At 36.2% G+C, this 26,772-nt stretch overlaps 1 protein-coding gene across 10 annotated transcripts in view; it reads right to left on the bottom strand.

Moving 5' to 3' along the window:
• Positions 1-26,772, bottom strand: part of LOC123560650 (serine/arginine repetitive matrix protein 2-like) — a 107,412-nt gene that overhangs the window by 14,977 nt on the left and 65,663 nt on the right. For all 10 annotated transcript variants that reach the window (XM_053553324.1, XM_053553319.1, XM_053553326.1 and 7 more), the window contains 10 exons: positions 23,608-23,685; positions 18,957-19,053; positions 14,876-15,025; positions 13,978-14,080; positions 13,173-13,317; positions 12,431-12,615; positions 9,592-9,734; positions 7,077-7,269; positions 6,110-6,225; positions 3,979-4,155 (listed from right to left, as the gene is read on the bottom strand). In XM_053553324.1, the coding sequence (XP_053409299.1) occupies positions 3,979-4,155; positions 6,110-6,225; positions 7,077-7,269; positions 9,592-9,734; positions 12,431-12,615; positions 13,173-13,317; positions 13,978-14,080; positions 14,876-15,025; positions 18,957-19,053; positions 23,608-23,685 (1,387 nt within the window). The remainder of the gene's footprint in view (positions 1-3,978; positions 4,156-6,109; positions 6,226-7,076; positions 7,270-9,591; positions 9,735-12,430; positions 12,616-13,172; positions 13,318-13,977; positions 14,081-14,875; positions 15,026-18,956; positions 19,054-23,607; positions 23,686-26,772) is intronic.

The raw sequence follows: 26,772 nt of genomic DNA, 5'->3' as shown, positions 1-26,772 counted from the left end.
AAATTAATTTTGAAGATTTTTCTATGTACAATCAAGTAACCCCATGGGACAGGGTCAATTTGACCCACTGTGGGGGGGGGGGTGTCATGTTTGAACAAATTTTGTAGAAGTCTACTAGAAAATGCTACATGTCAAATATCTAAGATCTAGGCCTTCTGGTTTATTTTTAGAAATTATTTGAAAATTTTCCTATGTAAAATCAAGTGACCCCTCAGGCGGGGTCAATTTTGACCCCGGGAGTCATGATTTGAATAAATTTTGTAGAGGTCCACTTGGCAATGCTACATGTTAAATATCTAAGCTCTAGGCCTTCTGGTTTATTTTTAGAAATATTTTGAAAATTTTCCTATGTAAAATCAAGTGACCCCTCGGGCAGGGTCAATTTTGACCCCGGGAGTCATAATTTGAACAAATTTTGTAGAGGTCCACTAGGCAATGCGACATGTCAAATATCTAAGCTCTAGGCCTTCTGGTTCATTTTTAGAAAATTTTTGAAGATTTTCCTAAGTAAAATCAAGTGACCCCTAAAGCGGTGTCAATTTTGACCCTGGGGTCATGATTTGAACAATTTTAGTAGAGGTCCACTAGGCAATGCTACACGTCAAATCTAAGCTCTAGGGCTTCTGGTTTTTGAGAGGAAGATTTTTTAAGATTTTCCTATGTAAAATCAAGTGACCCCTGGGGCGGGGTCAATTTTGATCCCGGGGTCATGATTTGTAAAAATTTGGTAGAGGTCCATTAGGCAATGCTTCACACCAAATATCTAAGATCTAGGCCTTCTGGTTTATTTTTAGAAATTATTTGAAAATTTTCCTATGTAAAATCAAGTGACCCCTCAGGCGGGGTCAATTTTGACCCCGGGAGTCATGATTTGAATAAATTTTGTAGAGGTCCACTTGGCAATGCTACATGTTAAATATCTAAGCTCTAGGCCTTCTGGTTTATTTTTAGAAATATTTTGAAAATTTTCCTATGTAAAATCAAGTGACCCCTCGGGCAGGGTCAATTTTGACCCCGGGAGTCATAATTTGAACAAATTTTGTAGAGGTCCACTAGGCAATGCGACATGTCAAATATCTAAGCTCTAGGCCTTCTGGTTCATTTTTAGAAAATTTTTGAAGATTTTCCTAAGTAAAATCAAGTGACCCCTAAAGCGGTGTCAATTTTGACCCTGGGGTCAAGATTTGAACAATTTTAGTAGAGGTCCACTAGGCAATGCTACACGTCAAATCTAAGCTCTAGGGCTTCTGGTTTTTGAGAGGAAGATTTTTTAAGATTTTCCTATGTAAAATCAAGTGACCCCTGGGGCGGGGTCAATTTTGATCCCGGGGTCATGATTTGTAAAAATTTGGTAGAGGTCCATTAGGCAATGCTTCACACCAAATATCTAAGCTCTAGGGCTTCTGATTTTTGAGAAGAAGATTTTTAAAGTTTTTCCTTTCGGTTGCCATGGTGACCAGAGTTCTGCATGGAATTCAATTCTTTGAACAATTTTGAAAGGGGGCCACCCAAGGATCATTCCTGTGAAGTTTGGTGTAATTCTGCCTAGTGGTTTTCAATAAGAAGATTTTTTTAGAAAATGTTGACAGACGGACAACGGACGACTGACAACGGACATTGAGCGGTCACAAAAGCTCACCATGAGCCTTTGGCTCAGGTGAGCTGAAAACAGATAAGACAAACAATGTACCTGTATTTGTGGATTTGGATAAGTCTTGCACTATTATCTATATGGCAATGTTTGACCATGATGGTAAGCATGTGTTCAAAATTTCAAAGCCATATATCAAATAGTTCAGACAAAATATGGAACAGTATGCAAAACTTAACTAATTTCTATGTAAAAAAGGGCCATAACTGAGCTTAAGTCCTTGTCCTAGTTTTGTAGTCTTGCCTACATATGTAGACTATGATGGTAAACAAGTGGTCAAAGTTTCAAAGCCATATGACAAACAGGTTAGGCAAAATATGGACTGTTATGAAAAATTTAACAGATTTCCAAGTCCAACAAGATTGCTAGACTCTCACAAAATATGCCCGTCATTGAACTTGGCCTAGTTCAAGGGGCATAATCCAAGAGTGCCTGGGGCGATTTGAGTGGTTATCTTACTTGGTCGAGATATTATGCCCGCAAACATGGTCAGCAAGTTTGGTGAAGATCGGATGAAAACTTAGAGTTAGAGTGCAAACAAGGCTAAATTTGCAATTTTTTAGTAATTCAAGGGCCATAATCCAAGAGTGCCTAGGGCGATTTGGCTGGTTATCGAACTTGGCCGAGATATTATGCCCACAAACATTGTCAGCAAGTCTGGTGAAGATCGGATGAAAACTGTTGGACTTAAAGAGCAGAAAAGGCTAAATTCGAAGTTTTTCGAGTAATTCAAGGGCCATAATCAAAGAGCGCATAGGGTGATTTGTCTGGTTATCGAACTTTGCTGAGAAATTATGCCCACAAACATGGTCAGCAAGTTTGGTGAAGATCGGATGAAAACTGTTCGACTTAGAGAGCGGACAAGGCTAAATTCACTGTTTTTTGAGTAATTCAAGGGTCATAATCCAAGAATGCCTGGGATGATTTGGCTGGTTATCGAACTTGGCCCAGATACTATGCTGACAAACATTGTCAGCAAGTTTGGTGAAGATCAGATGAAAACTGTTCAACTTAATAGAGCGGACATGCTTTGGACGCTGCCTGCCACCGCCACGGGTGTTCACATAATACGCCCCGCTTTCAGAGACGGGCATACTCTTTCAGAGACGGGCGTATAAAAAGGGCCATAATTCTGCCAAAATAGTCGACAGAGTTATGTAGTCTTGCCTACAGATGGAGAACATGGTGATAAACAAGTGTTCAAAGTTTCAAAGCTACATGTCAAATAGTTTTGACAAAACATTGACTTGTATGAAAACTGAACCAATTTCCAAGTCCAAAAAGGACCATAATTCAGACAAAATAGTTGACAGAGTTGTGTACTCTTGCCTACAGATGGAAATCATGATGATAAACAAGTGTTCAAAGTTTCAAAGCCACTAGTCAAATAGTTTTAACAATACGTGGACTTGTATGAAAATTGTACCAATTTCCAAGTCTAAAAAGAGCCATAATTTATAGTTATAAACTCTTGCCTACAGATAGAGACTGTTATAATAAACAAGTGGTAAAAGTTTCAAAGCCATAATTATGTCAAATAGCTTACACAAAATATGAACTGGTATGAAAAACATAACCAAGATTTGTAAGTGAAAAGGGTCCATAATTCAGCCAAAATCCTTAATGGAGTTATGTACTCTTGCCTAAAACTGGACATGGTGATTATACACAAGTGTTGAAAGTTTTAAAGCTTTATCTCAAAAGGTCTTCAAAACGTGGACTGGTATGCCAACACCATGGTGAGTAGGATAGCTCTACTTATTCTTTGTAGTTGAGCTAAAACTGAAACAAGGAATGTGTCCATAGATAAGAATGCCTCTACTAATGGCACTTCAGTCTTGCATCCTGACCTTGACATTTCAGTCGCTGACATTCTTCTTACATGTGACAAATTGTCCTTTTCTGGTGGCCATATGTGCCAAGTTATTTCCTAATCCCACAATGCACAACATGATCTGGACCCGAGCTCAGTTCTTTTTCATACTGACACGTTAAAAACTAAATCTGTTAAAATATATTTTGCATGAAAAAAAATCCTATAAAGTCTCTGAAATATAATGTAAGTACTCACTTGGAAACAATAGATATAACTCAGTAAAAACAGCTGATTTTACTACAGAATATCACTTATATTTATCAATGATGAACCAAATTAGTCCCCGACTATAAATGATATTCAACCACACATATTATGAATTTGTATGTACTACATTCATATACACAACAACCTGTTCGCTCTACAGAACAAACAGACATCGTTTATATGGAAGAGATGTTCAATATCCCAACAAGTTTCTACCGTTACTAAAAATAAAATTTTTCCCCACCTGCAAGAATATTCATTAGCCTGTTGGGATCAAGGCTTTCAGAGAGAGGACTCCCGAGTCGACTTGTGATAGGGAGCGAGAGCAGTGACTCGGCACTCTTGGCGCTACGTATACGGCGACGTTTCCAGTGCTGTACATCCTCCTCTGTGATCGCTTTCCGCTCACCAGATTCAAAGTCTAGATTAAAAGAAAGAAAGAAACAGTTAGTCAACTATATAGGAAAACAGTAACTTCACTAGCATGTCATGAATTGTATCAATATTACCATTCAGTTTTGAAAATTATTTACCTTGAAATCATTAATATTCATATGGGACTAATTCTGGTTGCGTAAATCTGGGAAATTAAATTTCCATTAATACAAATTTTCTTTATTTAAATTTCAACTTTGAAATATATGAATTAAAAAAAACAACAAAAAACAACATTTTTGGTCCAAACCATGAAATTTTATTCCAGCCTATAAACAAGAGCTGTCTCCATAGGATGACACATGCCCCCGATGGCACTTTGAATGAATAGTTATGGCCGATGTTAGAGTTTAAGACCTTGACCTACAGACCTGGGTCTTGCGCGCGACACGTCGTCTTACTGTGGTATACATTCATGCCCAATAATTTTAAAATCCATGCATGAATGACAAAGATATGGACCGGACACGCCCATCAATGCACTTTCATGAAATATGACCTTTAACGTCTTAGTGTGACCTTGACCTTTGAGCTACGGACCTGGGTCTTGCGCACGACACGTCGTCTTACTGTGGTACACATTCTTGCCAAGTTATTTGAAAATCCATCCATCGATGACAAAGATATGGACCGGACACGCCCATCAATGCCTATCCTTTAACGTCTAATGTGACCTTTACCTTTGAGCTACGGACCTGGGTCTTGCGCGCGACATGTCGTCTTACTGTGGTACACATTCATGCCAAGTTATTTGAAAATCCATCCATCGATGACAAAGATATGGACCGGACACGAAAATTGCGGACAGACTGACAGACGGACAGACGGATCAAAAACTATATGCCTCCCTTCGGGGGCATAAAAAGACTAATGATTTCATAGTATCAGTCTTCACAGTTCCTTAATAATGCTTAAACACAAAACCAATTTATCCAGTCAAGAATAAACAAACTAGCGAAACTTTGTTAAGGGACATTCCTCCAGATCAACATCAATATTTCTAAAACTTTATAACAGACAGCAACTGATATTAGATATTGAATATGATGTAACAACTTTGTTTAAATAGATATTTTAATGTTTATGATATAACATATATGTAAATTCCTTATATTCTATATCAATAGAGTGAGTAACATTTTTGGGAGTTTTTTACATATTTAACTGATTAACAAAGCCTTACTGAGATAAAAAGTTTCTTCAATTACTAACTAAAGAAAACCTTTACTAAATTTGAAAACTCTGACACAAATCTGAAGCTTGAAAGGAGAATATGGTAGTTTTCAGGCGCTATCCTTACCTGGCATTTGTAAGTCAACTTAACAGATTCATGACAGTTACAAAAGGTATATAATCTATTGGTAATTACAACATAAACTTGGCTGCCTCAAAAGGTAAAAAAAATATTTCTATAATATCAGAATGATTTTAAATTTTTCCTCCATAATTTGGTCTGAACCCATCATTAACATCTACCAAACATTAAATACTCAGCAATATGCTGACAACATTATATTACTATTTTAGAATAAATAACCTAAACATGATATTACTGTAAACTAGGCAATTCTTGGGTCACTCTTATGTTGCAATTTTGTGGACAACAAGACACATTCGCACTAAAATAATTCACATTTCCTAATTAATACTGTTGGAGATAAAGCTTTTTAGTATTCTCGAGACTTTTGAATCTTTGCATTTGTTGCAAAAATTAGGTCATTGCAAATATTATCCAATCTATAGTAGAAAAGAAAAGTTGTGATGGTGAGACTATCCCTGAAATTAAATTAATCCAATGCTCGCAGGGGCATCAAGAGTCTCCTTCTATAATTTAGAGCTACAGAATTTCATATGATCTACAATATGTCAGTATGACTTCAAACCCATGCAAAGTTACATACCTACATTAATAAGAAAAAGTACAATGTATGGAAACATACCCTGCAAGCTTGGTTTGCGGCCCTTCTGTCTGATGCTACCAGATCGCGACTTTGTAAACAGAGATTTCAGTCCTCCTGGAGATTTCTTCCCCTTCAACTCTTTAGAACCTTTCTTTCTGTAAGTCATAAATAATGTAAACAAATTACAACATGAACTGACTAAACTTAAGGTATATCAATTTTATAATGTATTAACCATTTACAATAAATCTAATTTTTTTTGTATAAAACATACTGATACATACACTCTTAAAAGTAACCCTATTAACTTAGCTTGAGCACCCCCTACCGGTGCCATCGCTTGTTTGCAAGTGCTGGACATTATGTAAGAAAGTTATAGTTCAGATTTTCTGAGTACAAAAAGGGCCATTATTTTGACAAAATGCATATCAGAGTTAATGTTCTTGGCTCATATATTTAACTAATGATGATAAACAAGTGTGTAGAGTTTCAAAGCTGTACCTCTTATAGCTTTTGAGAAAAGGTAGACCTAAATAAAAATTATAACCAAGAAACAAATTTTTTAAGTACAAAAAGGGCATTTTGACAAAATGCATATCAGTTAATGATTCTTGGCATACACAGTCATCTGACGATGATAAACAAGTGTGCAAAGTTTCAAAGCTGCAGCTTTTAAAGTTTTTGAGAAAAGGTGGTCCTAAACAAAAAATTTAACCAGCGCTGATGCGACGATAAAGTGATGACAATACCTCGTAGATTTTTTTTAAAAATCAGATGAGCTAAAAATAAAATTTTCTAAGGATTTATTTAAAGCTACAAAAATCACTGAATTTCATTGACATGAAATTTTGTGGTTTCAACCCAACCAGCTTTTTTTTGTGAGGAATCTGCAAATATAACATATATACAAGAATTTTTGACTTTTTGTGGATTAATGAAACCACAAAAAGTAGTTCCCCAGAAAAGTAATGATATCACAGTATCAACAATCAGAGTCATGCATTACTTGTATCCAGGCAGGTCTAGAACAGTGTGATATTTGGCAGGGAGATTGTTTGGTCCACCACCAACATCGATGTATCGCTGATCTGGCTTGACAAAATTCCCAAGCAGCGCCCTCTCTCTAGCCTCCTCTAATGATAAAAGTCTAGTTGGTGTAGAGATGGCTAACGATTTTGGTCTTGGCTTTTTGTGAGTTTCTGCAAGAATAAAACAGTAAATTAACAGTGAATAAAATTATTTTCTGGTAATTGTAAAATATACTTAGAACATATAGAAAACCAACTTTGTAATGTTTTGCTATATATTTCATATAACATGAATTGTATGCTTTTAAATTAAGAATATCATTATGAATCTATTATTCCACATTAGTTTTTTCTAAAATTAAGACTTTGTCTTGGAACTGAACTTTACTTCTGTTACCTTCTGAAGGTGTAAGAACAGCAAAAGCTTTAAAGTATCATGGTGTTTTTATGCAAAATAAACGGACTAAGTGCACACCATGATCTGAACACCTGAAGTTTATGTGTAAAATTTAAAACAAGAGCACCGCCTTGCGGGTGCTGACGCTCATCTGATTTTTTTTTTATAATAGAAATATTGTCCTACCCATGATTTTCTAAGTCTAAAAAGGGCCATCACTCTTGCAAAAAGCAGGATAGAGTTATGTTTCTTGATGTACAGTGTCCACTTATGATGGTGAAAAACTTTTGCAAGTTTTAAAGCAATAGCTTTGATAGTTTATGAGAAAAGTTGACTTAAACATAATATTCAACCAAGAAAATGATTTTCCTAAGTCCAAAAGGAGCAATAATTATTGCAAAAAGCAGGATGGAGTTATGTTGCTTGCTGTACAGGGTCAGCTTATGATGGTGAACAAGAGTTGCAAGTTTTAAAGCAATAGCTTTGATAGTTTAAGAGAAAAAGATGACCTAAACATAAAACTTAACCAAGAAATCTGATATTTTCTAAGTCCAAAAGGGGCCATAAATCTTGCAAAAAGCAGGATGGAGTTATGTTTCTTGCTGTACAGGGTCAGCTTATGATGGTGAACAAGTGTTGCAAGTTTTAAAGGAATAGCTTTGATAGTTTAGGATAAAAGCTGACCTAAACATAAAACTTAACCAAGAAAACTGATTTTCTAAGTCCAAAAGGGGCAATAATTCTTGCAAAAAGCAAGATGGAGTTATGTTTCTTGATGTACAGGGTCTGCTTATGATGGTGAACAAGTATTCCAAGTTTCAAAGCAAAAGCTTTGATAGTTTAGGAGAAAAGTTGACCTAAACATAAAACTTAACCAAGAAATCTGATATTTTCTAAGTACAAAAGGGGCCATAAATCTTGCAAAAAGCAAGATGGAGTTATGTTTCTTGCTATACAGGGTCAGCTTATGATGGTGAACAAGTATTATAAGTTTCAAAGCAATAGCTTTAATAGTTTAGGAGAAAAGCTGACCTAAACATAAAACTTAACCAGCCGACGCAGACGCCGACGCCGACAACCGCTCAAGTGATGACAATAACTCATCATTTTTTTTCAAAAAATCAGATGAGCTAAAAAGAATAATTTAATTTTGACAAAAATGCTCTATTGTAAGACATATGCGGTGTAATATCTCCATGCCATATGGAATATCCAGCGAAACACTGCAACACTGCATTTCTATATGTACAGAGCATACATTTTTAGTTCTGTTACAACTGAAATACTTAGCTTAAACTTATTTATTTTAGGTGCAATGTGATGAAGGCTTCAAGTTTATTTGAACCATTCTCAAGTCCCCTTCCTGGATAAACCAGTAATGTTGTCATATGAGAAGGTGTAAATGCTGAACAATGTTAGTCAGGACAAATTTTAGAAAAAGTTTACTCCAATTTACACACATTCAAATTTTAATATTTTTTGAGTCCATATAGAAGTCTTACCATTGTAAAAAAAAATTGGCTATACAATCCTAAACTACAAAAACTGGCTATACAACCCTAAACTACAAAAGCCTCTAAAACTTATAACTCATGAATAACATACTCAGATAATAGAAATTCATTACACTTAACAGTTTACTTATCACATAAAATTATTCAGAACTTTCCAAATACAATGTACTATTGTAACCATAGGTTATTACACATTCTAACAGGACCAGCGAATAACCTACATACATGTAGAGCAAAATCTATCTTGGGTTATTCTGCAATAAACTACCCGCGTGCAATGACTTCATCCGATCCAAGTGCGTAGCACGGTCATAAAAAAGTAGTTACTATTTTTTCAAACACTGTTGATACTAGTATGTCGTGTTAGAATTGAAATATCAAGTTCCATATTGTGATTTATCGTAGAATAACCCATGTTTTGAGTTCTTATACGAAATGATATATCACTCAGGCCTACAGCCTTTGTGATATATTCTTACGCATAAGAACTCAAAACACGGGTTATTCTACGATAAACCACTCTTGGGAATACGATAAACCACTCTTGGGAACTTATTATTTCTTAAGTAACAAACTACTTACTTTTAAGTTCTGGAGAGGAATAAGAAGGCATTTTGTCACTGAAGATAATGTCAGCATAGAGAATGAGGAACTCTGTGACCACAGCCTGGATACCCACACCTTGTAAAGCTGCTGCCCCACCCCCTGTCTCCAACTCCTTCGACCTGTAACATACAAGTTTAGAAATAGTATTATCATTGATTACAAACTCAAATTATAAAGTAACTGTATATCCATAGCAAAAAGGTATAATTAAAACTAAGAGAATATTTATTTCATGTCACAAATTTTTCAATAATGCTGATTGCTTATTCGTAAAAAAATGTTTTCCACAATGAACATGTTTAAAAGACTTCAGAAAGTCTTTTTACTATTGATCAACTAACTTGAGGAAGATAAACAGGCTTGAGAAAAAAATTAACAATATGACCTTTAACAAGAGGACCATGATGGTCCTGAATCGCTCACCTCTTCCCACATGACCCAGTTTTGAGTATGACGTCGTTTTTTTTCTATTATTTGACATAGTGACCTAGTTTTTGAACTCATGTGACCAGGTTTCGAACTTGACCTAGATATTATCAAGATAAAAATTCTGACCAATTTTCATGAAGATCCATTGAAAAATATGGTCTGTAGAGAGGTCACAAGCTTTTTCATTTATTTGACCAATTGACCTAGTTTTCAAAGGTACGTGACCCTGTTTTGAACTTTACCTAGATATCATCAAGGTGAACATTCTCACTAATTTTCATGAAGATCTCATGAAAAATATGGCCTCTAGAGAGGTCACAAGGTTTTTCAATTTTTATACCTACTGACCTAGTTTTTGACTGCACGTGACCCAGTTTCGAAACTGACCTAGATATCATCAAGGTGAACATTCAGATCAATTTTCATGAAGATCCATTGAAAAATATGGCCTCTAGAGAGGTCAAAAGATTTTAATAATTTTAGACCTACTGACCTAGTTTTTGACCGCAGTTGACCCAGTTTCAAACTTGATCTAGATATCATCAAGATGAACATTCAGACCAACTTTCATACAGATCCCATGAAAAGTATGGCCTCTAGAGAGGTCACAAGGTTTTTTTTATTATTTGACCTACTGACCTAGTCTTTTTAAGCACGTGACCTAGTTTCAAACTTGACCTAGATATCATCAAGGTGAACATTCTGACCAATTTTCATGGAGATCCATTCAAGGGTATGGCCTCTAGAGAGGTCACAAGGTTTTTCTATTTCAAGACCTACTGACCTAGTTTTTGATCGCAGTTGACCCAGTTTCAAACTTGACCTAGATATCATCAAGATAAACATTCAGACCAACTTTCATACAGATCCCATGAAAAATATGGCCTCTAGAGAGGTCACAACGTTTTTTTACTATTTGACCTACTGACCTACTTTTTGATGGCACGTGACCAACTTTCGAACTTGACCTAGATATCATCAAGATGAACATTCTGACCAATTTTTATGGAGATCCATTCACAAGTATGGCCTCTAGAGAGGTCACAAGGTTTTTCTATTTTTAGACCTACTGACCTAGTTTTTGACCACACATGACCCTGTTTCGAACTTGACCTAGATATCATCAAGATGAACATTCAGATCAATTTTCATACAGATCCCATGAAAAATATGGCCTTTAGAGAGGTCACAAGGTTTTTCTATTATTTGACCTACTGACCTAGTTTTTGACGGCACGTGACCCACTTTCGAACTTGACCTAGGTATCATCAAGATGAACATTCGGACCAACTTTCATACAGATCCAATGAAAAATATGGCCTCTAAAGAGGTCACAAGGTTTTTCTATTATTTGACTTACTGACCTAGTTTTTGAAGGCACGTTACCCACTTTCGAACTTGACCTAGATATCATCAAGGTGAACATTCTGACCAATTTTCATGAAGATCTCATGAAATATATGGCCTCTAGAGAGGTCACAAGGTTTTTCTATTTTTAGACCTACTGACCTAGTTTTTGACTGCACGTAACCCAGTTTCGAAACTGACCTAGATATCATCAAGATGAACATTCAGACCAACTTTCATACAGATCCCATGAAAAATATGGCCTTTAGAGAGGTCACAAGGTTTTTCTATTATTTGACCTACTGACCTGGTTTTTGATGGCACGTGACCCAGTTTCGAACTTGACCTAGATATCATTAAAGTGAACGTTCTGACCAATTTTCATGAAGATCTTGTGAAATATATGGCCTCGAGAAAGGTCACAAAGTTTTTCTATTTTTAGACCTACTGACCTAGTTTTTGACGGCACGTGACCCACTTTCGAACTTGACCTAGATATCATCAAGGTAAACATTCTGACCAATTTTCATGAAGATCTTATGAAATATATGGCCTCTAGAGAGGTCACAAGGTTTTTCTATTTTTAGACCTACTGACCTAGTTTTTGACGGCACGTGACCCAGTTTCGAACTTGACATAGATATCATCAAGATGAACATTCTGACCAAATTTCATAAAGATCCCACAAAAAATGTGACCTCTAAAGTGGTCACAAGCAAAAGTTTACGGACGCACGCACGGACGGACGGACAGACGATGGACACTGCGTGATCACAAAAGCTCACCTTGTCACTATGTGACAGGTGAGCTAAAAACAAATTCTGCAAGAAAATACATTAGAATATTAGGAAATCATCAAAATATATGGAAAATATATACTTCCGTATAATCAGACTTTGAAATAATTTCTTTCTCCAGTCAACATTCTATTTACCTGTGTATTTTATCTCTGTCCTCATCATTACACAGAAGTTTAAGCAGAAGTATTAAAATAAACATGTACAGGTATTTAGTTTTTTAACTGATTTAAATGTCAAACCTTAACAAGTTAGGAGCCCAGACTATTGCAAGGTTTTTTGAATGCATGCCGGTCTCTTGTCCATGTGCAGCAACGCGTGCCAAGTGACGCATCAGATACTCAGTTGTACGATAATGTGGGGGAGGTAACTGCTGTACAACATCATGGATACGTAATAATTTGTTGTCCTCGTCTTTAACAGCATTCTGAAGAAAAAAAGAATGGATCAATACGTAAGTGATAAATTAATCTATTCTTTGCAGGAATTGCCCACAATTTTATTTTGCTTTTTGGTTAGGCTTCAAAAATAAAGGAAACAGCCAAGACCTTTACAGGTCTAACAGTAGAAAAAGACACAATCAGCCCCTTCAGCCATCAGTTTAACCAAAGTTAAGCACCAGCTAAGGGAGACCACCCTTGGATGACTCACTCACATGGAAGAATTGGACCAACCAACAGAGACAAGGGGCAAGTTTTACATTCAACAGATGCATGCACCCTTTCAGTTACAATTCAGAAAAAAATTATGAGGGAAAACTTCACTGATAGTAATGCAGAAATCCTATTAAAAAGTCCATGTTTTACATGTGGCTGTCAATGTGTACTTATAAATACAGTCAAACTTCAGCTAAAAAATGTTTTCAAAACAGTCTACAAGTAACTGATTTTAGTGAGTTTTGTGGACGAGTTCAAGCAAAGAGTGGTTTTCGAATTATCTGAGTTTGAGCGACTGAAGTTTGACTGTACAAAATAAATAACTTACTGCAAATTTATCATACAGCTGGTATGTGAGTAAAGGGTTGGGCAGTTCTCTGAAATACATCTTGAGTAGTGAGGAAATACTGTGAACGTCCTGTAAATATTCTTCCGAGGTCAAATCTGGAACACGATCTTCATCAAATGCTAGTCTGCAAAATCAATATATGACTTCTGTATATACATTTAACAATATTTCATTACTATATATTGATTAATCAACAACAGTATATTCATGAATTTTATTTTCATTTGGCAAGATCATTCCACAGGTCTCAAGGGGGTGATAGTAGGAAATTTGAAGGTATCTTGAGCCATTTTAATTCTATGGGAAAAGCTGCTATTTTCCAATAAAAATCCTGTTAATTTTTGCCCACTGCACAAAAAATTACTATTTGCAAACTTTTATAAATGACCATGTCTAAACCGAGATAATTTTATGGCCAAAAATTCAAGGATATAAAAACAGTAAATATCCTATAAAATCATTTTTTTATGACAAATTCAACTGATCGAGATTCTCAGATGTATAAACTCAGATGTATAACCACAGAGTTAAGAATATGTATTTCACTATCAGTAATACTGTCAAAGATTTTGTTCATTCACAAAAACTTCTAGGCAACAACTACAAAACATCCTATTTCTTCAGAAAATGGGAAGCAGAAATTTAACTTTGCCACATGGAATTTTTTGCAGCAAAGTGATATCAAATGCTTTCTAAGGGTGTTTAAATTACAGATTTTTTTTCAAACTCAAAGCTTAATATGATCAGATGCTTTGTAAAGGATATTTACGTCAAATATGTTTACCTGAGTTTCTGTATATTAGAAGTGATACCGGACAGCCGGTATATACCGTCCACCAGACCATGACTCTCAATCACATCAGCACAGCTCTTCAACACTAGAGGTACTGAAACACAATTTCCATAACCATGATGTAACTATTCTCCTCAGCAACTAAGAAAATATACAGCTTGATATGATGCCATTTTTTTGAAAGGTATTTATGAAATGTTGAGTATCTTCAATCATTGTTTTTTTCCTTTTGTTGAGGATTTTAAATCACATCAATATCATATATGGTGACTTTCCAGCTTTAATGTTGGAGGAAGACAACAGGTGCCCCTCTGCATTACATTAAGCAGGGATGAGCACCATAGTAAAAACAATGACCTTCCACATGTCAGAAAAATTACTCTCTCAGATGAATCAATTTTCCAACTGTGCAGAAGCCGTGAACCCACTGTTGTCAGGGGCAAATGATTCTGCACTGTTATTGCGCACTAGCCAATACTCCATGGAGTGATGGTGTCAGAAGCGATGCAAGGGTGGAGCACTCCTGACTACAGTTTGTGTGCTCAAATGCAGATAAATTGTGTAATTCTGCCTACATTTACAATACAGCCTTACCAAAATTACTTTCTAAAAACTCCTTTAAATGTGGGTACTGTGAAGGCGTCTGGTAGTACAAACTTTCTGACATATTTGCAAGATATCCTAAAAGATAACCAAAAATATTGTGCAAAAGGAAATAAACAGTTGCAACGCTTTTGAAATAATGGACTTTCACTCACTTCATCATTTTTCAGTGTCATATATACATTCTATGTCAAACTTGGCACAAATGAACATACTGAAAAATTTCACTGCAACTGTGGAAAGTAGCTTTAAATATTTCCCCCCAAAAAATATGGAGACAATTTACCATCATGTCCAGAGTTGAGTAAATGCTCGCCTAGATCACATCCAAACACACGTTCCTTGACAATTCCAGACTGCTTAAGCTGTATACGAGCCGGTCGTGTGTTGAAAAACAATCGGAGAAATGATATAAACTTTCCATGCTTCTTTAGTACTGCAAGAGATATCAACAAAATTGTTGAAGGCAGCAGAAGTATTTTTGATAAAATGTCTGCATACTTTTATAAGACACTTAAGGTAATACAGCTTTGTCTGCAGATGAGTCAGAGAATGCAGCTTTGTCATTGGTTAATTTCAATTTAAGCTTGAAACTGCTCAAGTCCCCAAATTTGGTTTTATAACCTCTAACCCAGAAGTTTTCCCAAGGATGCTGCATGTATACACTAAACTGCGTTTCAGACTTTCTGAAATATATATTGCTACAATATATCATTATGACATATTATTATAGCATATTATTATAACAACTGAAAATGATTATTATACAATATTATCTTATAGTTAAATCCAAGACATCCCAGCATAAGTGGTCCCAATATGGTAATATTGTTTTGGGGAACGATGTAATTATGAGAATTCCAAGCCAATGTTGTCTAGACAATGATATTATTATTCTATTGTTTATTGTTATATTGCATTTACCATAATTATATGTAACTCCGTAGCCAGTAAATTTATCTGCCCACTGTAAGAGCTATATTAATGAAAAACAAGTCAATAAAAAAGAATTTGCTAAATACATAAACAACCATTTACTCAAGACTTATATCACACAGCAAGATGAAAATACAAGTTGTTTAACTTGTGTAATTCTATAAACTTTTTATCTAAGGTATAACAAGAGTCATGATGACCCTGAATCGCTCACCTGAGTAATATGAGCCACATGTTTAAAATGGCAAACTGATGCTAAAATATTACAAAGTAGGTCAGTGGGCCATATTCATAGTCACTGAGTCAGTTTTAAGATCGGTGTACAAAACTGTACATGTCACCCAAATTTCAAGGTTGTATCTTAAAAAACAAGAAAGTAGGTCAGTAGGTCAAGGTCACAGTCAGGTGACCCCTAATCACTTGGGGTCATCAGGTAATTATAATTAAACAGTCTAGGAAATAAGATCTGATAATTTTTTTAAGAATTTATTCCTATATAACTCATATAACAAGTGACCCCCAGGGCGGGGCCTCTTTTCACCCCTGGGGAATAATTTTAACAATCTTATTAGACATCCACTAGGCAATGCTACATACCAAATATCAAAGGCCTAGGCCTTGAACTTTCAGACAAGATTATTTTCCCTATATAAGTCTATGTTAAATTTGGGACCCCAAGGGCAGGGCCTCTTTTCACCCCAGGGGCATAATTTGAATAATTTTGGTAGAGGACCACAAAGCAATGCAACATACCAAATATCAAAAGCCTAGGCCTTGCAGTTTCAGGCAAGAAGATTTTTAAAGTTTTTTCCTATATAAGTCTATGTAAAACTTGAGACCCCTGGGGCAGGGCCTTTTTTCACCCCAGGGGCACAATTTGAACAATCTTTATAGAGGACCATAAGATGATGTCACATGCCAAATATCAAGGCTCTACGCCTTGCAATTTTGGACAAGAAGATTTTTGAAGCTTTTCCTTTTGGTTGCCATGGCAACCAGAGTTCTGCATGGAATTCAATGCTTTGAATAATTTTGAAAGGGGACCACCCAAGGATCATTCCTTTTGAAGTTAGATGTAATTCCGTCCAGTGATTTTCAAGAAGAATATTTTTTTAGAAAATGTTGACGGACGCACAACTGACGATGGAAGACACACATTGAGCGGTCACAAAAGCTCACAATGAGCCTTTGGCTCAGGTAAGCTAAAAAACCCATAGTATGTCCTGTATTCTGAAGACATGATAACACACAGCTAAAACTGGGATGTCATGGTTTTTACAACTAAAACTGGGATGCCATGGTTTTTACAACTAACACAGGGATGTCATGGTTTTTACAACTAACACTGGGATGTCATGCTTTTTACAACTAAAACTGGGATGTCACAGTTTTTAAGAGTAAAACTTGGATGTCATGGTTTTTTAAACTAAAACTGGGATGTCGTGGTTTTTACAACTAAAACTGGGATGTCACAGTTTTTAAGAGTAAAACTGGGATGTCATGGTTTTTTACAACTAAAACTTGGATGTCATGGATTTTACAACTAACATGGGGCTGTCATGGTTTTTACAACCAAAACTGGGATGTCATGGTTTTACAACTAACACTGGGATGTCATGTTTTTTACAACTAACACTGGGATGTCATGGTTTTTACAACTAACATTGGGATGTCATAGTGTTTACAACTAAAACTGGGATGTTATGGTGTTTACAGCTAACACAGGGATGTCATGGTTTTTACAACTAACATTGGGATGTCATGTTTTTACAACTAACACTTGGATGTCATTGTTTTTACAACTAACACTAGGATGTCATGGTTTTACAACTAACACTGGGATGTCATAGTTTTTACAACTAAAACTGGGATGTCATTGTTTTTACAACTAACAATAGGATGTCATGGTTTTACAACTAACACTGGGATGTCATAGTTTTTACAACTAAAACTTGGATGTCATGGTTTTACAACTAACACTGGGATGTCATGTTTTTTACAACTAACACTGGGATGTCATGTTTTTTACAACTAACACTGGGATGTCATGGTTTTTACAACTAAAACGGGGATGTCATGGTTTTTACAACCAACACTGGGATGTCATGGTTTTTACAACTAAAATTTGGATGTCATAGTTTTTACAACTAAAACTGGGATGTCACGGTTTTTACAACTAACAGTGGGATGTCATTGTGTGAAGTTTCAATCCATTCCCATTAATGGGTACTGAGATACCAGCTTACGTACAAAAACTTAACCAAATCAGGACGCTGATGCCGATGTGGACGCCGACACATGGGTGAGTCCAATAGCTAACAGTCGAGCAAAAAATGGACCTCTTCTTTCTGTGGCTAGAGTAACACAATTTTTACAATTTGTAAGGAAAACAAAGCTGAAAAAGTATGGGCCAACAGAGGTGATGTTATTGTTAAAAACTGCCATGACTGGCACATTGTTTAAACATCTCAATTACGCGGACCTTTTTAATATTTTCAATTTACCCATCCTCTTTCAAAACTGGGGGTTATTACCCCCATTGTCAAAAAATTATCTGGAACACTGAATGACATTCTACTGAATTTCATTCAATTTTCCATTTTTTTCCACACAGAACCAACTTGCAATTGATGAGTCAAGCTTGAAAGGTCTCTCAGTTAAGGAAATTGCATAATACTCTCTGCTTTCAGGCTTAAAATCAATTGAGATGTTAAACCTGTGATACAAGCAGAGTGTCTTCAATATTCATGAAACTTCAACATTATCTTATTTCAATGCCAATCCTCCATGTATCTAATACTAGTAGTTTTTGTGGAGCGGATGGGGGCAGAAAGATGTAAAATCATATCAAAAGCTTTAAAGTTTCATTAAATTCGGTCAAAATAGGCATTTTCATACAGACATAAATTCATAACTTTCAAAATTCAAAGGTCATACCAATGGGAATTATATGTTTTAATTATCATTTAATTTTGTTGATTGATGCAATCACAAAATCATTGAAAATGAGTCCCAAATGAATCATGATGATTTCACAGGAGGGATTCCCCACTTCATCTTGGTGTTATTTCATGCAGTGGCTGTTACCCAATGAAACCATTACTTCTGCATGACAGATGAATAGCATTGGACATAATAAAAGAGTTCATTTTTTGTTCAGTTTTAAGTCATACTCACACAATTTATGTCATATGGCCATTTTTTAGGTTTTGATGATGCAAGATAACCGAAAGTTCCCCTTTATTTCATATACAGGAGGGCAGGACAATGGGTGAAACACTAACATTCTGTTATCCAACTGCATCGCTTCCTAACATGAAAATCTTCAATCTTGGCCGCAGTCAGAAAATAACTGCCTCACTATTCCAGATCTGATTTGCGAAACTATTTGAATGATTTCTTGTAATTCTCCACACCTGTAATATACTTACATGCCCTATTCTGCGGAGTTTCTGGTATACCACTGACAACAGCCTGGGGAACCTTGTCTCCTATAATCTCTACACATTCAAATGGGAAAAAACCAACCTGTAAATATAAATATTTGTTATATAATGTCCTTAACGTGTCACTGGTTAATCGATTACTATCATACAACCTTTATACTGTAATTCATATCAAACTGTGGTAAGAAAGGACTTTAAAAGTGCCCATAAATAAGCCAGTTTTAGAGTGGACAAAGTGACCCAGTGGTAACACTGACTGACTATGAAACCATGGACCTGAGTTTTAACCCCGCTCCTCAAAGTCAAAATTACTAACATTGGGATGAGATTTCTCCCTTGAAATTTTCATAAAAATTGTGGGTTTTTTTCTTCATTTTTTCAACATGGCAGTTATGTGAGAGAAGACATCAAACCATTGCAAATTTGGTTACAACAGTTATTTTATAACAAAAGTTAAGCCACGGAAGTATGAGAAATACTTTGATATTTATTGCATGGTTCAAAATAAAGTTTGATCTACAAGAAACACTTGTAAAATATTTCATTCTAATAGCTCTTTGTAATATTTCCCTGTTCTACATAATCCCTTCAAACAAAACAAATAATTATCAAAGTTCCCTGTTACAGCTGTGATTGTATTATTCGCCTAAGTTGTCATTCTCAAACAATTCATTGAGGAAAATTCGCAACAGAAATGTTAAAAGATCCAGCATTATTGGAATTTTCTCATGTATAAGTCATACCTAATGACATACTCTGATCTGAAATTGTGACTCCTTGTTCATCATACAATTCTATTTCTTTATATAATAATCTTCTTAAAGTACAGTATGAAATGTTCAGTTAATGAACCTGATTTTGTGTACTGGGAGTTTTTTTTTAGTTTGTATTAAAGTGACTTTGTACAGAACAAAACAGAACTGAACTGAACTGAAAGGTAGTTTCAGTGAGATTTTCAAGGTGTAAGAATTTTTTCTGGCATAAAAATGCTGTTTTTATCATTTTTATGGGGTTTCATAACAGAGGAGTTTGTAAGCAAGGAGATCACATCCTGTTAACATGTTAGCATATTATGGCCCTGTAATGCATAATTAAAACAATCTTGACAGAAAAAGTATGCTCATAACATAATAGTCAACTTAATTTAGCTTTGTTTTGCTAGACTAATGTCACTGCATGTTTGTTTCCTGAATTAGCAGATGCAGATTCCCTAATATTCTTTGGCACAAACCATTCTCTTGGGATTCTGCAGACATTTTAATAAGAAAAAAATCACGCAAACACAAATTATGTTTACACAAATATCAATAGTCTACACTGTCAGCTTATTAGGTAGGCCATAAAGCTGTGAAATGAGGCTGCCAGTTGGATCCCTGTGCTATGTGTTTCAACAGACGATAGAATGTCTGAAAATATTCATACTTCACTTCTGATTCATGTGGGAAAGTTCCCTGGGAAAAAACCTACTGACCATTACACTTGTACTAAAAAACTGGAATAGTGTTTATGTTAAGTGTCTGTCTGTACATGACTGTTATCTTTTGAAAAAGCGTGTCAACTCAATATCAAACAAATAAACAAACATACTGTAATACCCACATCATACAGACAATGATGACTGTTGTAAATGTATATTTATAGATCAAACAACTTTTATAATGTGTATTATAATTTCTATATATTTGTGTCAACAAAAAGTCCTTTACTCTTGATAAGACCCGCCTGCTTAGCTCAATAGGGAGAGCACAGATCTACGGATCTCTGGGTCGCGAGTTCGATCATAAGACAGATTGTATGTTCTCTGTGATGATTTGATAGAAGACACTGTGTCTGAACTCATTCGTCCCCCACCTCTGATTTATGTGGGTAAGTTGGCAGTTACTTGCAGAGAACAGGTTTGTACTGGTACAGAATCCAGAAACACTGGTTAGGTTAACTGCCCGCTGTTACATAAATGAAATACTTGTAAAAGAAGGCGTAACACCCAAACAAACAAATCTACTCTTGATAACCCAGTCAGAGCTATAGTTTCAAGTTTATTTATTTTCCTGTTGTAAGAACAACAAAGTTTTCACTATGGACTTTCAGGAAATTTTTGTTAGTATTCAAACAAGTGTTTGATTTAAATGTCAAGTAAAAAAAAGTCCTAAGACATAAACGATATTATACTTCCGATCTATAGCACTTATACTTTTGCTTCAATATATCTTTATTTGTGCATTTATGATGAAGTCAATGTTAAAGGCTTTACTACCTCAACAAGATTAAAGCACATCTTGGACCTGCTACTTGTTTGTTTGTAAAAATTAAAGTCATGCTGACAGATACCAAGTTATATGGCAACTTTCCAAGTACAGAAAGACCCAAGGTGCCCCTCTAAGCATTATTTCAGGCATGTGTAGCCACACAGGTAGAACAACTGACCCTCAACAAACCAGCCTGATAGTGCAGCCAAACAGGTAGATCAACTGACCCTCAACAAACCAGCCTGATAGTGCAGCCAAACAGGTAGAACAACTGACCCTCAACAAACCAGCCTGATAGTGCAGCCACACAGGTAGAACAACTGACCCTCAACAAACCAGCCAAAAAGTGCAGCCACACAGGTAGAACAACTGACCCTCAACAAACCAGCCTGATAGTGCAGCCAAACAGGTAGAACAACTGACCCTCAACAAACCAGCCTGATAGTGCAGCCACACAGGTAGAACAACTGACCCTCAACAAACCAGCCTGACAGTGCAGCCAAACAGGTAGAACAATTGACCCTAAACAAACCAGCCTGATAGTGCAGCCACACAGGTAGAACAACTGACCCTCAACAAACCAGCCTGATAGTGCAGCCAAACAGGTAGAATAACTGACCCTCAACAAACCAGCCTGATAGTGCAGCCAAACAGGTAGAACAACTGACCCTCAACAAACCAGCCTGATAGTGCAGCCACACAGGTAGAACAACTGACCCTCAACAAACCAGCCCGATAGTGCAGCCAAACAGGTAGAACAACTGACCCTCAACAAACCAGCCTGACAGTGCAGCCAAACAGGTAGAACAACTGACCCTCAACAAACCAGCCTGATAGTGCAGCCAAACAGGTAGAACAACTGACCCTCAACAAACCAGCCTGATAGTGCAGCCACACAGGTAGAACAACTGACCCTCAACAAACCAGCCCGATAGTGCAGCCAAACAGGTAGAACAACTGACCCTCAACAAACTAGCCGATAGTGCAGCCACACAGGTAGAACAACTGACCCTCAACAAACCAGCCAAAAAGTGCAGCCACACAGGTAGAACAACTGACCCTTAACAAACCAGCCTGATAGTGCAGCCACACAGGTAGAACAACTGACCCTCAACAAACCAGCCTGATAGTGCAGCCACACAGGTAGAACAACTGACCCTCAACAAACCAGCCCAAAAGTGCAGCCACACAGGTAGAACAACTGACCCTCAACAAACCAGCCTGATAGTGCAGCCACACAAGTAGAACAACTGACCCTCAACAAACCAGCCTGATAGTGCAGCCACACAGGAAGAACAACTGACCCTCAACAAACCAGCCGACAGTGCAGCCACACAGGTAGAACAACTGACCCTCAACAAACCAGCCGACAGTGCAGCCACACAGGTAGAACAACTGACCCTCAACAAACCAGCCCAAAAGTGCAGCCACACAGGTAGAACAACTGACCCTCAACAAACCAGCCCAAAAGTGCAGCCACACAGGTAGAACAACTGACCCTCAACAAACCAGCCTGATAGTGCAGCCACACAGGTAGAACAACTGACCCTCAACAAACCAGCCCAAAAGTGCAGCCACACAGGTAGAACAACTGACCCTCAACAAACCAGCCTGACAGTGCAGCCACACAGGTAGAACAACTGACCCTCAACAAACCAGCCTGACAGTGCAGCCACACAGGCAGAACAACTGACCCTCAACAAACCAGCCCAATAGTGCAGCCACACAGGTAGAACAACTGACCCTCAACAAACCAGCCCAAAAGTGCAGCCACACAGGTAGAACAACTGACCCTCAACAAACCAGCCCAAAAGTGCAGCCACACAGGTAGAACAACTGACCCTCAACAAACCAGCCGACAGTGCAGCCACACAGGTAGAACAACTGACCCTCAACAAACCAGCCTGATAGTGCAGCCATACAAATAGAACAACTGACCCTCAACAACCCAGCCTGATAGTGCAGCCACACAGGTAGAACAACTGACCTTCAACAAACCAGCCCGAAAGTGCAGCCACACAGGTAGAACAACTGAACCTCAACAAACTAGCCCGACAATGCAGCCACACAGGTAGAACAACTTACCCTCAACAAACCAGCCTGATAGTGCAGCCACACAAGAACAACAACTAACCCTCAACAAACCAGCCTGATAGTGCAGCCACACAGGTAGAACAACTGACCCTCGACAAACAAGCCTGTTAGTGCCCTCTCTATCCAAACTTGGGGTTTTGAACATACAGCTGTGAGATTCATACGACGGAAGTCACCTTAACAAATCAACCACTGTAGGTTAAAGCATGCTATCAGATTGCAAAATAACTTTAAGATACAAGACATCAAATGTCAGACCAAATTTGTTTAACTGTCAGACTGAAATGTATATGTACCTCAAATCCACGTTTTCCTCGCCACCATATTGTATCTTCAGTTGGAGGCATGTCAATCACAGAAATAATATCGCCGACCTACAATGTAAAATTGTATCTTCACTTCAAAATGTACATTTACCTATCCAGCTGTAGAGACAAGTTATGTACAAGCTTTTAGTATTATTTTTCTGATATACAGTACAGCCTCTCTACAGTAGACAAAAGTCGGAAAATTATAGTGTGTCTGTTATACAGAGGCTGTTGTTCTGTAGGGGTTAATTTACTAAGAGTGGAATTTGCTGTAATAGGAAAGAAACTATCTGTCCTTGCAAAGAGGTGTTGCTACAGGAGCTTTATCAAATTTTTGCACAAAATTCCCATAGCATACAAAAACTGTTTTAGAGAGAAATGTGTCTGGAAAATGTTTGAAATGATGAAAATAAATTAAGTTTATATGGCTCTTCATTACAAATATTTACAATAGGTTCTCACTTGTCTTTTTTTTCTCAATGTCAGGTATACTTCTTGTATCAAAACCTGTATACAGTGAAACCTGTATAAAGCTGCCAGTGAATAACAGAATGTGGCTACTTTAGGCAGGTGGCTGCTTAACAGAAGTTGAAAGCAGAACAAATTGGTAAGTTAGCTGAAGTGGTTGCTTAATACAGGGTAGCCACTAAGGCAGGTTTAAATGTGAATGAAAATATTCAGTGAACGTAGATTTCGTTTTTCGTTATTTCCCTCGGAAATTACTGTTTAAAGATATTCCAATTTTCACCCCCAACTAAAGCCAATAGCATAATCAAATATTAAAATTCTTTATATTACAAAATATTTAAACCATGAAAATTCTTCCTGCCTTAATATGTCAATAAGCTAGTATCTGAAACACATCTCATTGACATTTTGTAGGAGATAAAAATGATATGCGAATTGAGTTTTTATGCTGTGCTTAATCTATCTTTAGTAAACACAATTTAAGTGACAGCTGTAGGCAGTCAGGTCAGCCTTAATTTGTTAAGAAGAATATTAGAACTATTGATTTTTCTGAGGGATACCAACAACATTTAGTCTAAAACACTAGTGCTGAATTAAAATGGAACAGCCATCTATAATCAAACTAATGTTTAAAGGGGAAGGATTGCCTAATAATCAGTTGATTTTATATGAAAGTCATCGTCAAGCCTTTCATAACATTGAAAGAATCTTCACACCACTACTAAAAAACATATGGCAGTTTGAAATTTACGAGAACGGTTGATCATGGAGACAGCCATTTCTGTGAGTTCATGGTGTCATTAACACATTGCTGAATTATATATTTAGCAAATAGCCTTTAAATAGATTAATTTCTACGGTATCTTCAGTAATTATGGAAGACATGATAACTAGTTTCATTTTAGTTGGAGAATGTATAGAAATTATTTTAAGTATTAAGGAAATAATTTAAATAAATATTTAAAAATAAATGAAATCCATCATTTTGTTTTATGTGGGTGTCTTTTTGATAAATTATTGAAATGTTCATAACTTTCTCATTTCAGCTGATTTCAAAAATTTCTTTTACATCCCCAAATGAATCAAGAATATCTATCAGATAAAAATAACATTAAAACTACTATGCATTTGCTTTAAACTGCATTAAGTTATTGATGTGCCAACATTTTCAAGCATACATTGTCTGATAAAAGAACATCCATACATAAAACTTAATTTTCATATTTAAAACTTAATCCACATATTTAACTTAAGGAGGTAGGTTACCTTGTTACAAGGGTAAATTCAAATTAGTTGAAACGCAGCATTATTTTGTATTTCGTGTAATATGAAGTTTTAACTGCTACAATTTCAATTTCGTTTGTCTCTGTCCCTTCAAGTTCAATTTTATCCAGGTTTGAAGAACATGACCCTCCAAAGGTATTTCATATTGAAAGAAGAAGGAAAATGCGGATATTTAACACTTTTCAGTGTATTTTAGTTTCATTGATATCCGTAGAAGTCTGCATAACTGATAATTTTACTAGTATGCACGTTAGCTTTCTAATATAAGCTTAAAATGTATATGTCACGGGGCTCGTGTTTCCATGGTAACGCATTTTCTCTCATTTTTAAACAACTATGTCTCAAAATAGGGGTTTTCGACGGCTTCAGTGCCATTCTGTTAATGACCAACATGGAATATTTGGGTAATATTATTAGCAAAATACCAAGCACTTTACATGGTACCCTATTTTTCTTAAAGTTTACAGCAACCACGGCAACAGAGACGTTTAAAATAGCTTATATCTTGCTTTTTGTCGTAATTTCTTATAAAAATATTGAATAAGATTATCTTTCTAGTTGATTTAGCTTTAAAACATATAATTTCTAACGTAAGTAATATTTTCGTGTTATTTGCATTTATTTAAACAAATTTCACAGCTTAGAATACTTACAGCAGAACCCCTTGTCTGGCATTTTTCATGGAAAAATCGTTAAGCATGCTGCTATTATTCTCCTAGATATTGTTAAAAATGAAAATAAAAAGCCGAAGCTGTGTTTCTTAAATAGACCAATGTCAACGCTTTTGAAATTTACATTTAGATACATAGGTCACGGGCTTCGTTTCCATGGTAACATCAATTCAATTCAAGACACCACAATTTTCTGCTGAAATCTGAACAATTTTAGATCTTACTTTTAGTATATATGTAACAAATTATCAACGGAACCGGAAAAATAGGTATTACAAACCAAACTGCGAGATTTTTTATTTGAAAATGGCCGTAACAAGTAACCTTTCACCAAACTATATTCCAAATAACATTGGTTGCCATCATCCATTTTCTTACATTCCACATAACATTTCAATACAACTACATAAAAGAAGCAAAATATTGATATTATTCAGAGCAAAAGACTCATAAAAAATTTTCAGCAAATAATGGTTATTTGAAAATAGTTAAAATAAAGAAAATGCACAGAATTACGGACTTTTTAGATAAAAGCTATAAATTTTGCGCGGTAACTGACACGTAACGTTATGACGTCAATGACGTCATTTTAAGACAACATTGTTTTGAAGCGTTTCTGCGGCAATTTTTTCTTTATTTCTGCATTATTAAACCATAAAGCATCAGATCGAAGACAGGTTCATGATTTGTTTTCAGAAGAATGAATATACAAACACATTTAGTTTGTCGT

The sequence above is a fragment of the Mercenaria mercenaria genome, chromosome 10 (genome assembly GCF_021730395.1).
Source record: "Mercenaria mercenaria strain notata chromosome 10, MADL_Memer_1, whole genome shotgun sequence".
Classification (NCBI taxonomy): Eukaryota; Metazoa; Mollusca; class Bivalvia; order Venerida; family Veneridae; genus Mercenaria; species Mercenaria mercenaria.
This window is presented reverse-complemented; position numbering and strand designations above follow the sequence as displayed.